We start from the raw sequence: 11945 nt of genomic DNA, 5'->3' as shown, positions 1-11945 counted from the left end.
GTTTTATGATAACTGGAAAGAGTTTATTTTTCCATAACAGAACTTTTAATTTAATAATGAATTAAAATGTTGACCTTCAGTTTGTCCTAGGTGATCCTTAAATATTCAGGAATGTACTAAAGTGTTTATTTCCATGGAACTCAAAAAATTAATTATACAAAATATATAAAATTTGGTTTTGTCATGTAGTAATCAATCACAACCAAAACAAGATGAATGGATGCACACCAGAGTGACACCCTCTCCATCTCCCGTGTCGTCACTACCGGTACAGAGATGTCCCAATTGTGAGATGTGCTCAGCCTGGCATAATGATGGCTACATGCAGGTTTGAGATCATCTTAATTCCTAATGAGTCTTGACAAAGTTCTCTCTCCCCCCGCCAGAAAAGGAAAAGAAGGGTGACAGGAATCCCACACCCGCGACTGCAACTGCAGTGTAGCTGGGACATTCGCTCCCCAGGCTTTGCCTGTGCAGACGTTGTGGCATTTAAATCTGGTTTACTAATATTCACGGAAAACTACACGAAGCAACATAATAAAGCCAGTTTAAACTGTGCACCTGCAAGAGAATCTAAGCTTGCCAAAGTAGCTGATAAAGCTTCTGCATGAGAATCAGTGTGAGAACCCTTATGCAAAAACCTTCTTACAGACCAACATCCAAAATTATTTCTTCTCTATCAAGCGCTTATGTCAGTGGAAGGTCTCCAAATCTGCTCTAGAGATATGCCCTGAAGGCGGCAGAACTTGGGTAAGTTTGTTTCAGCTGTTTCTGCAATATGGTGAGATGGGGTAATACCGGAAAAAGGACTGAACTGTTAGTCAGCGCTTCGGACTGCTGAATGTTGATCATATCCTGTATAAATGAGAAATATCCCATGCAAAGTTTGAGGTGAATGATAAAAATGAAGGTGGCAGTTAGGCAGCAGACGCAATAGACCGCAGGACATCGTCAGTGAAAGGATCAGACAAATCTTAAAGATGAGATGAAGGCAAGACATGCGCCCCCATTTTACGACAAGGTGCCTATGGCATCATAAACAGAGTATTATAGAGAAAAGGGCCTGGAGCACCTGGGTAGATATGTGAAAAAACACCTGGTTTAATAATCCCCAGCCTCAGTTCTTACACTTTGACATACAATTAATTCATTAACATATAATCATACTAACATCAAAAAGCCAATGACTGCTCCACGCAGCGCAATTATGCTCTGCTGGTAAGTGGAAGCTTTGTCTGTATTTTTTCACAGACCAGTACGTTCGTGACATCACTTCTCATCTCACTGGAGGCTGCTGTTTGTCCTTCGAACACCCATTTGGCGCGCTTTAATCAGGAGACCCTTCAATCCAAATTTCCCCAATTCATGCTGGAACTTACAATCCTGTTCGAAGGAGCAACTCCTGAACTGGCTCACAATGGGACCCCAAGGAAGTTCTAGTATTCGTCATCTCTCCATTTTTCTAACTCCTATATAATACCTAAATCTTATAAAACTAATGTATCCTCTTAGCCACAAAGAACATGTGGAGACAAGAGTAACTTCCAGCAAATACTTTCTGAGATTTCTCTATCGTTCAAGCTTCTGTCCCCTCAACAAATGTGAAACACAATCTTTTCTAACCAATTTCTGTTTCATTAGAGTAACTGAGAAGACAAAAGAGAGATGCATGGCATGCTCTGACTTCTGTTATTTTACAGTGAAATAAAATTTAGCACTGGTTGTCTCTTGTTTAAAAGAGAAGCACCCCCACACCCCTAGATAAATCCGTTGTATACCACTGAAAGGTGTAATTTTCATTAGGATAAATAAGCCTCAGCTGGTTTGTGGTATCTACCAAACAGTGGCAGAAGGCTGTCTCAGAAGATTAATTCAGTTTCTTTTAAGACTATCTTCTCTGTTCAGCGCATAACAAACAGTATTGATCAAACAGGTGAGTAAAACCTCAGGCTTGGTACGCAGTCTGGAGTTACACAGGTATTTTTAAACATGCCTTTTTAACATTCCTTCAACAATCTGGCTGATTTCAGTGCTGGCTGAGCACGAACACCCATCACTGCGAGATGCTTTGTCTTGAAACACAGGAACATTTGCTTGCTGTGGCAGAGAGGGAAGTCTCCCCATTGTTATCCACAGTGCAGATTTGGAACATGTACCCAAATATAGCCTGGGGGTTGTTGTTGGTTTTGTTTGGGTTTTATTTTTCCTGCATTTTTGGATTAAAATGTTGTCATTATTCAAATGACAGGAAGGAGTTACAGTATTCCTGAATATATAGCTACCTCTCTCCTACCAGTGCTGCTGGACTGGAATTAAAAAAAAAAAAACAAACAAAACAAAACAAAATGTATTATTTGGTTTTCTTTACAGGTCTGTAATAAAACAAATCACAGAAGGCAAACACAAAATTTCTGAGGAAAATTCCTCCTCCTCCCCTCCCCTTCCCCTCACCAGATCTTCATCTGAATCCTTCATCCTACTCGTGAACTTTTAAAAAACCCTGAACGCTGTTCTTCAAAACCCAAGTGCAATAGAGTAGCTTTCACTTTTATTCTGTAACACACCTCAACCTTTATATTAAAGAGCAGCAACACAACTTCAGAGCCTCTTCTCTCATATTTATATAACTGAACCTTCTCATTAGAGATCTTGCTTTCCTCCTTGGAAATCAGTATTACCATTCCAGGGAACCACGAAGGAAAACGTCTTTGATGGTACGACAGCCCAGTTCTTTTTGCAAGCATGTGCCCCGTTCATCTCGATACACAAGCTAAAACAACACGGACAACTTCTTCTAGAATATCGGATTGGCTATGTCCATCCTTAAACACACCTTTCCCCCACCCCCAAAATAGAAACACAACTCAAAAGTTATGTAATCTCATTAGAGGAAAAATTACAGTATCTTTATGTTGAAAATTATGTCACTCGACAGAAGACTCACACCTCTCATACTTGGCCACTAGAAATCTCTGGTGTTGTACTGCAGGGAAAACAGGAGTCTTGTCAACACACCAGAAAACCCCAGAAGTTTATTAAAAGTGCTGATGTCTTCTGAAAAATCACCAGAGCAAATAAAGCACAGCTCAGCTTCAGAAGGAATCACATGGGTGCCTTCTGTTTCTGCACGTATTCGATTTCATATACGAATAAACCCACTTAAAGGTACCCACACAAATTAAGGAGGAAAAATTTAGCACCCTGGAAATAACAGGGCTAAAATTCTGCTTAAATATACACACGCATACACTAGTATTTTCCCTGTGCCTCCTCACTAAAGGTGTACAGATCAGACTAACTACGGCAAATACTGAATACTTACCATGACAGAGAATAAAAATCAGAACATAGGCAACTTCCTGAAAAGGGGCATCTCTTCAGAACATGAAAAAGAGATTAACACAGAACAGTATTAAAAACCTGATTTTGCATGTGATCTGGGGAGTAAGAAAAAACTGCTAGCACGTTCATTGATTTCCTAAAACTATGAATACCTGAGAACCATCTCCAGAACCTGTTTCCGTAGGTGAGAATTAAACTGTCCTGTTTTTACAGCTGCTTTCTTCTTGAATCATTGAGCTATTCAAAGGAAATCACAAAGCAGAATACCAAAACCTATGGTTGAGTGCCCAAGTGTCTCAAGCTTCTTTGAAAACCTTTATGCAAGTAGAATGTGTCTTCTATACTTCTTATGGTGGCTATTTCTCGTCTGCTAGCTCTGCCCATTGAATGTTTTGTCTCCGTTGCTCCAATTACCTTTCTGTTAATACACAGATATCTGGGAGAGCAGTGAAGCCCATTTAGAAAGCTGTGTGAGGGTGCAGGTCACACAGCTGTGCTGTGCTGCCCAGAGACTCCTGCACACCTGCCCCGGGAACAGCCAAGTAGTGACTAATTTTGCACCAGTTTTAACTCTCCTCTTGTCAAGCATGTTTTGTAGAAACGTTCCCTCCACATCATTATCCATCCACTTTGTCTAATACAGGTTCCTCTATTACTGCAGGTGGCTGAAAAATAACTACAAAATGAGATCATAGTTGAATTTAAGAGACAGTGACTTTGAACAGAACAGGTATTTCTATAGATTAGGTGGATCAGACCCATCTAGAAGTTTTGTTAATTAACAATGCAGCAACTTCTTTTTGCAACATGTTTATATCTACAGAGACTATTCAGAAATCAACCTTCTCATCTAATATCACTGTGAAAAAACGTTTAGCTTTCCTTTCTAAGAAACAGATGTAACTTAACACATACTGAAAAAAGACTTCAGCAGGAATGTTCACATAAACATAAAAAAATGTGAACTGCCTTAAAAAAGAAATCTGGTTAAGCATTCCGTCTTTCAATTGATTCAGTGCTCTTACAGGAAATAGATCTACATTCACAAACCATATTGATTTTTGATTTCAAGTACGTATCATGCATCATGGTACAGACTGAGAAGAAAGAATTTGTGAATCCTAATAAGCATCCACATTTATACACACACGCACACTGGGTACTTTAAAATAGACAACATTCACTTGAACAAAAACATACTTCCGACAACAGAATTTCTCTATTAAATCCATGTTTATTGCTTAAGTTTTATCACAGTGGAGATTAAATTATGCTTAATCATCCGGTCAGTGCTTTTGTACCTTCTTCAATGCCAAAAAAAAAAAAAAAAAAAACAACAACCAACATTTAAACCAAGTCATTCATACACTCGAAGTCTTAATACCATCCCACCACTCATCGCCTCTGTGTGCTCCTTTAGTTGCCACAAGCTGCAAGATTGTAAAAAGGTATAGCTAACAGGCTTATTTATAATACCATTTTCTTCAAGTATTCAGAAAGCAGTACAAGTAGCTGTACTGTATATTAGAAACGTATCTGTACTGTTATTTATTGCTAGAGGATAGAGGCTCCTGATGGAATGATAGTGAAATATTGCATCACTGTGTATGAAGATGATCTCAGCATCCTGTAATCATCACAACCCTTCCCGTGTTAGTGAGCAACACTAGGTAAATGGATTTCTTTCCTTTCTCTTTCAGGCATGGGATTTCAAATAAATAAAGCATACACTCACAACATGTGTAGTGCAAATTCCAAGTAAACAGAACGACATGGAAATAAACTCATAGTTGCCAACCTTGGTTCAGCAGGGCAGTTATGATTTTTTTTGTTTGGTGGTTTTTTTGTTTTTTGTTTTTTTTTTTTTTTTTCGTTATGCCCAGCGCCCTGCATCCCCGCCCTCGGTGCAGACCACCGCCAGCATCCCATGTCGGCGACAATGATTGAGAGAGATTGTTGCAGGGAGGGGCCGCAGCGGGGGGAAGGGGGAGACGACCCCCTCTGCAAACCTCGCGCTCGGGCGGCCGGGCTTCACCCCCCGCGTCCCGGCAGCCCCCCGGCAGGCAGGCTGGGCACCCACCCGGGGAGCAGCCGCCCGTCCCCCGTCCCGAGAATTCATATTGGCAACTACGTGAAACATGGATTGCGTGGCCCAGACTAAGAGAAGGTAATGTTTTTCCAGATACAACCGTTGAAAGAGAACATCTACAACACTGCGATTTCGAAAGAACTTAATGAGAATTAATAGGATAGACATTCAACTTTGGAGGGAGGGGCGTGGGGTGTGTTTGTTGTTCACTGTTTATTTTTTTTTTTTTAAACAAACCCCAAATAGTGGTTGGATTCTGCACAGCTCTGGGCCATTACAAAACCTTCTGCGTTGAGCACAGGGCTAGACCTTCGCGTTCTGTTGCTGTTGTTTGTTTCATTTATTTTTCTTAATTATGCAAATCTACGTCCCACACAGCCGTATTTTAAACTGAAATAAAACTCCCTAATATTTTCATGGCATAAAGTATATATATGCAGAGAAAGGCAACAAATAATATTTTGTAGAAATTAAACATTAGGACATATTGTAGACTTGCTCAAGACCCTTTTCTCCAAAGTACTGGTAGCGAGCAGAAGAGTCATGCAGCTTATCAGTAAAACGAATACATATTTTTGCCATTTTTCTTCAGTGCTCATTTTAACATTTTTTGTTTGCTTTTTTGGGTTTTCTTTTTTTTTTTGTTAATGTCTGTGTTCTCAGTCCGCAACTTGCTATTTCTTGCACAAAGACTGGGAAAAATTAATTTTTTTTAAACAGCATTCTTCCACAACATGTTGAACCTTCCACAAAGGAAACACAGAACTAGCACTAAAGTTCTTTCAGCTAAAAGATGGATATATTAAAATAATAAAAACATAAAAGGAAAAAACCTCTGCAAATAAAAAGAAACCTCTCCTCATTTGGGACACACACATTTAGCTTTTAAAAACTGAAAATTCATAAATACGGTCATTGTATAACTTTAGAGAATTAAGGCTTCTAAAAACTTCAGTGCCAAAATAACCTCTCTGCATCAGTATTAAGAATAAAATATTTTTCCATTTTAGGTTGTGCTTGCCTTTTTTTTTTTTTTTTTTTTTAAAGACTTTTCTTAGTTCCATAGAATTTTGTCACATAATATTACATACTGAAGGGGAGTGTTAGAACTGCTTATTGAGGTTTTAAGTAGTTGTTAGACTAAGTTACAGCGATAAAATTCGATTACTGATCTGATTCATTACTACTTTACATGGGGCTGTTGGCTCATTTCACCTTTTTTTCATGCTTAATGTGGCCATTTCTTCTATACTTGCCATTTGGTATCCCATTCTGGTAATGTCCATTGACAGCGCTATGTTCATCATTTGACCAAAGATGTTTGCTTTGTTTGCGGATAAACTTTGTTATCCTGGCCAAAATATAATAAAGTAAGGCAGCACCCACTAGTACAACAAAGGCAATATCCAGTAAGAAATACTGATATAAAGAGATGCTGTAAACAGCGGCACGTAGATGTTGGGCTCCGTTGTGGCGGAGGATGTAATTAATCCAGTATACAGTCCGGTTAACAGGATGACCAGGTTGGTCTTTGTGAATCTCAGACAGCCTCTGGGCCCGCTGTCGGTAGCTGCAGGGAAGAAAATAGAGAGAAAAGGGAAGAAAGGAAAAACCGTCGTCAGCGCTCTGAGCAACGCAAGCCTGCAAACATGTAAATATACTTAAACCTCTTCAGATCAAACAGCGCGGCACTGCAGGACTCTCACAACCACCAGCATACGGAGGGCTGGACACTGCAGATAATCTGTCTTTAAATCAGTCCTTACAGTTTATTGATGAAGAAGAACTAGAAAAGCAGACCCGGGTGTGCCTAAAGGCAGAAAGCCACCCTCCAGAAAGCGATGAAGAGCCGAGCTGACCTGCAGCTGGAGAGGAATCTGAGCTAATCCAAAATGAATCCTGCCCAGTGAGACACACCTGCCCTTCCCACTGCAAAGTGGCAACATACCCTGTGTAACGCACCGCTCGCTCACGTTATTGTGCAACTGAATTACTAGAGAAACACGGAACAAAGAGAAAAAAAAAAACTCCCTTTTGATTGCGCAATAGACTATTTCTGCTTGGGTCCAGGGTTCAGCCTAAAACATTTCTTTTTCTCAACATACTGTTCTCAGCAGCTGATCACGTCCAATTCCTCCTTTTCCCCTTTACCGCAGCTGCGGGGTCAACAGGTTATTTATGCAGGACTTGCCTTTACACTAAAGATAATTGCACAAGGGAAAGGTGATGCAACTGATATTATCAAGATCTCTTTAGCAACATTCCCCTTCACCAGGGCTCTGCTCCTTACAGGTCTCTCCTTTCTAAAGGCAAGCGCCACCTGAAGACTTTGCTCCTGTGCATGCAAGAACCGTTGTTGGCACCGTACTCCAAAACTACAGTTAGTCCGGTACAATAAACCAACAGCTAACAGGCCGTTTTTTTTTCAATCTGGAGATGGTCTGAACATCACAGATGTTTAAAACGGGACAGTTAGGAGCAAACTTGTAAAGTACCTTTCCTTGCAATTTAATATCCCTGAGCAAATTCATTTGCTGGAATTGGAGTTAGGAAACGCAGTTCACAGGCTTTTACTTATTCCACTTGAGTTAAAAAAAAAAAAAAAAAAAATTACAAAAAGCAGACCAGAACCCTCACATTTATAAGAATTTGTCAGAATACTATCATTTGCAACAAACGCAAATGACCTTCCTGACTGTAAGAGAGGCATTACTGGCCAGAACAGGAAAATACCATTATTATGTTTTTAAATCCAACCATGGGACTTCTTTCTGAAGAGTCACTCTTTTTGAATACCTCCGTATTTTTAGCTATGATTCAAACATGCCACCCTACAACGGTGTATTTTGCTCCAGGCCCCTTAGACAACACAACAGGCAGTTTGCTACACGGGGAGTAATCAAGACACATACAGAGAGATGGTCTGCAACAAGGAATAAGTCAGGACAGGTTTGTTTCTATAACCTTTCTGCCCTTCACATGGCAACTGTCACAAAAAGCAAATGAGTCAATTGAGTACATTGAGGAAGGAGCTTAGCACCTACACAGAAACCCGATCAGGTGAGTAATCTTGTGAAATGGGACAACCATCCAAAGACCTGCCCCAACTGTACACACAAATAAATCCCATCGTGTACTTTTTTCCCTTGCACAAATGTTCCGCATGTGCCTATTTAACCCGTAACAATAACTTAAAACAAACACAAGAAACATTAGCTCATTCCATACCTGGGATCATTAATAACTTTTACTAGGGCTTCGTACAATTCGCTCTCAGTGACGGTCTTCCAGTTCAACAAGATTCCCATGCCCTTGGCCTGCACACGAGTCATAGTATCGTAATGGTCTCCAAAAAGGGGAATCCCCACCACCGGGACCCCGTGGTACATGGTTTCAAAAATGCTGTTCAGACCTCCGTGACTAAGAAAAGCTTTAATGTTAGAGTGACCTGAGAACAGAAGAGGTATGAAGATTAAGACAACATTTGCATCTCCTCAATGTGAAGTTATTGAAGCAACTGGGCACAACGCATTTGTCACCACGTATGGCTGCAATGCAGGAAGGCAAAAAACGAAGGCGACTTGCTCTGAAGTTCTCCTCCTGAAACCCACTCCGCTGAAATTTGGCATGCGTTGGATGATTTCCTTGCACAGTAAGAGAGAGGGAACAGCCAATGCAAAGAAAATTCTCATGTATGCGAGTTGTGTACAATTATTAATGGAGTAATTAATATACATTGTTTACTCCTGAGTAGCTGCAGGGGGTGACTATAACCAGGTTAGCAGTACATCTGAGGAAAACCCCTCTCTCCTTGGCTCATTATTCATATGAAATACAACCTATTTAATGACAGGACAACTGACATTACATTCTCTCTAAAGCTTCACATGCCTTACTTCAGGCTAGCAAGATCTGACAATAATGATAACAACATTATGTAATGGAAAAATGAGACTGCCTCAGAGCAATTTCAGTAACCAAAACAAATCTACCTGCTTTAAAAGCCCTTTGCCTAATTATTACATTATGATAAGTACTCCAGCTGACATGCACACACACTGACGCACACGCATGCTCAACACAGTCAGCAGCACCACTGGAGCTGTTCTGTGAACACGGAAACGTCCAGCTACCCCAGAGACAAACACAAATATTCTGTGGCCCCTTGAATCTGTCATGTATTCAGCTACCCTTCCACAGGGAAGAAAGGGGAAAAAAAAAATAAAATACATAGGTTCTGACACAGTCTTTCCCAAAAGACGGAAGAATGTCAAGTTTCATCTCTGCACCTGAGAACCTGGAGTACCTCAGGTTAGTTAAACGAAAAGGATATTATCAGCTTACAATACGCGCCCAAGTTCTGTTAGAGCTTTCTTTGGAGAAAAATAAACAAATGTGTATATATACAGCAGTATGTACAGATGCCTAAGACTTGTTTTGAAGCAGTGTGAACAAATTTTGTATGCTCAGTTTTATGACTCTTCCATGGAGACGAGTGAACACCATACCATGCTTTTTCATAGCAGAGAAATTAACAGTTACAGTCGTCGGTTCCCTAAAATAGTAGATTCAAGAAAATTCCTACTTATTTATCTTCAATAATTATTTTTCTTCAAACTGCATAGTTTCCACAGTACAGAAGACACTTGTCAAAATTTTCCCATTTATTAGGCCAAATAATCTTTGGAATAATTATGGCCTTCTGCCCTATTAACTTAGGGAAAAAAACAGAGTTAGTACCAGGGAAAGATAATTAACATCAGAAAGGTGTTTGATTTCATCATCTCGAAATTCTGATGAATTCTATATTCTTGTTCTATGGCCTCCATTACAGAAATTATCCTTGGTTTATAATGACTGCTAATTCAGCAGAATATTGTTGGAAAAGCAACCTGAACTCGAGTGAGAATAAGCAAAATATGATCAAAATAGATACTCACCAAGGAGGTCGTTTTGTGGTAACCACTCTATAAGCTTCGTATTGTTGCCTAAATTCCTTGGTTTGTTTCCTGAAAACCTAAACCAATAAAATCAAATGGAAGATGAGTTGTCAAGACCTCCAAAATCAATAAATTCAAACCAGAGAATCAAACCAAATGATCCATGAGCCCTAAGCACACTTCCAGTTACGTGGGGACACTGTTTACTATTACAAGAAAATAAAATAGAGTCAAAGTGCTGTAAATAGCTAATAACTTCCAGTTTCATGTTTTCATCATTCATTTTCTTTGCTAACTGGATTGGAATGCAGTGTTTTCTATTAACACAATGGCAACATAGTTCCCTCTCAAAGCATATATAACTCTTAGCACTAAGACTGGCAGGAGGTTTTAAGAACTTCTCTATGGTTCTGAGTCCATTTCTTTACAGAAAACTCTGGCTGTTACTAGATAAATAACACCACTGAGAACATCTCACCAGCACTCAAATAATAATCCCTACCATCAACATGAGGCATTCCCTTTCATTTGGCCAGTTTCCTGTAGATCTTGACAACTGACACCATCTTATTTTAAAAGAAGTTACTAATACCAGGAGGGCAAAGTCTGACAGCTCAGCTTGTGAGACAAGAAGCTATTGATGAAAAATTTGGGATCAGACTGTGAGACAAGTGTATTTTTCTTACTTGCTCAACTTCCTGAAACCCAATGGCAACGTTTTGCTCACCTGAGGTTGCTGGAAAAGTTTAGCCCAGAAAATATGGGCTCAAAGTAGAAACTGATTTACATATTAATACAGTCAATACCGAAAGTTAAATATATTCTAAACTTAAAAGAAAGAGGAAAAAATTACCAGTGACTATGACTACTAGAGGAGAGCGCTGTTCTGCTACAGCTCCATCAAATGACTTAAAAATATTCTGGTTACCAGAGAGCATTAGAACTGTAACTTCATCAAGAATTGCCTACATATTCCCAATTAAGCAAGCCATACTTCTTTACAACTGCCTTGTGCATTCTGTATGTTGCAGAAAGTCTACGTTCCTTATGCTAAGTTATATAAAATCAAATAAACTATGTTACCGGTTTTGGCTCTAACGAGTACTCCATCATCAGAAGTGTATAAAGAACTAGAAAGATTTCCTTGCTTTGGCATTGTGACATAAGACTGCCAAGCAGTACCACCCTCCTCATTTTCAGAAATGTCTAGTATATACACCACCCGCATCCAATACAGGTCATAGGTGAAAAAAAATCAAAGTCAAGCTGGACTCGTAATTTCATATTCAGGTATTTAATTATGGGCCTCAAATTCCCACCGGGGTGACTGAGAGCCACTGCTCAGCTCTCCCGAAGACCGCGTCTTACACCTAGTTCCAGGGACACCTTCCTCTTTCACAAATCATGATGGAAAGAAACAGGAGGGTTCCCTTATCCAAAAAGCCATTCGGCAGATAAGAGATTACAGATAACAAAACTATAACGAAAAAAACATAACAAAAAAGCATTGGAAAGGAAATACTAGTGAGAAAAATTAAAAATTTTAACAGAAGGTTTCAATTGAAATTGTTGCG

General features: G+C 39.6%; 1 protein-coding gene across 2 annotated transcripts in view; it reads right to left on the bottom strand.

Annotated features, from left to right (window-relative positions):
- Window positions 1-4556: 4556 nt before the first annotated feature.
- The window catches only part of UGT8 (UDP glycosyltransferase 8), a 49495-nt gene continuing 42106 nt past the window's right edge, over window positions 4557-11945 (bottom strand). For both annotated transcript variants that reach the window (XM_042796714.1, XM_033007336.2), the window contains exons 4-6: window positions 10372-10448; window positions 8660-8879; window positions 4557-7001 (exon numbers count right to left, since the gene is read on the bottom strand). In XM_042796714.1, coding sequence (XP_042652648.1) covers window positions 6638-7001; window positions 8660-8879; window positions 10372-10448 — 661 coding nt within the window. In that variant the 3' untranslated portion in view covers window positions 4557-6637. The remainder of the gene's footprint in view (window positions 7002-8659; window positions 8880-10371; window positions 10449-11945) is intronic.

The sequence above is a fragment of the Tyto alba genome, unplaced genomic scaffold, assembly GCF_018691265.1.
Source record: "Tyto alba isolate M040663 unplaced genomic scaffold, T.alba_DEE_v4.0 Super-Scaffold_23, whole genome shotgun sequence".
In the NCBI taxonomy this organism is placed as follows: domain Eukaryota; kingdom Metazoa; phylum Chordata; class Aves; order Strigiformes; family Tytonidae; genus Tyto; species Tyto alba.
Note: the sequence above shows the minus strand (reverse complement) of the source record. Positions and strands in the feature narration are given on the sequence as shown.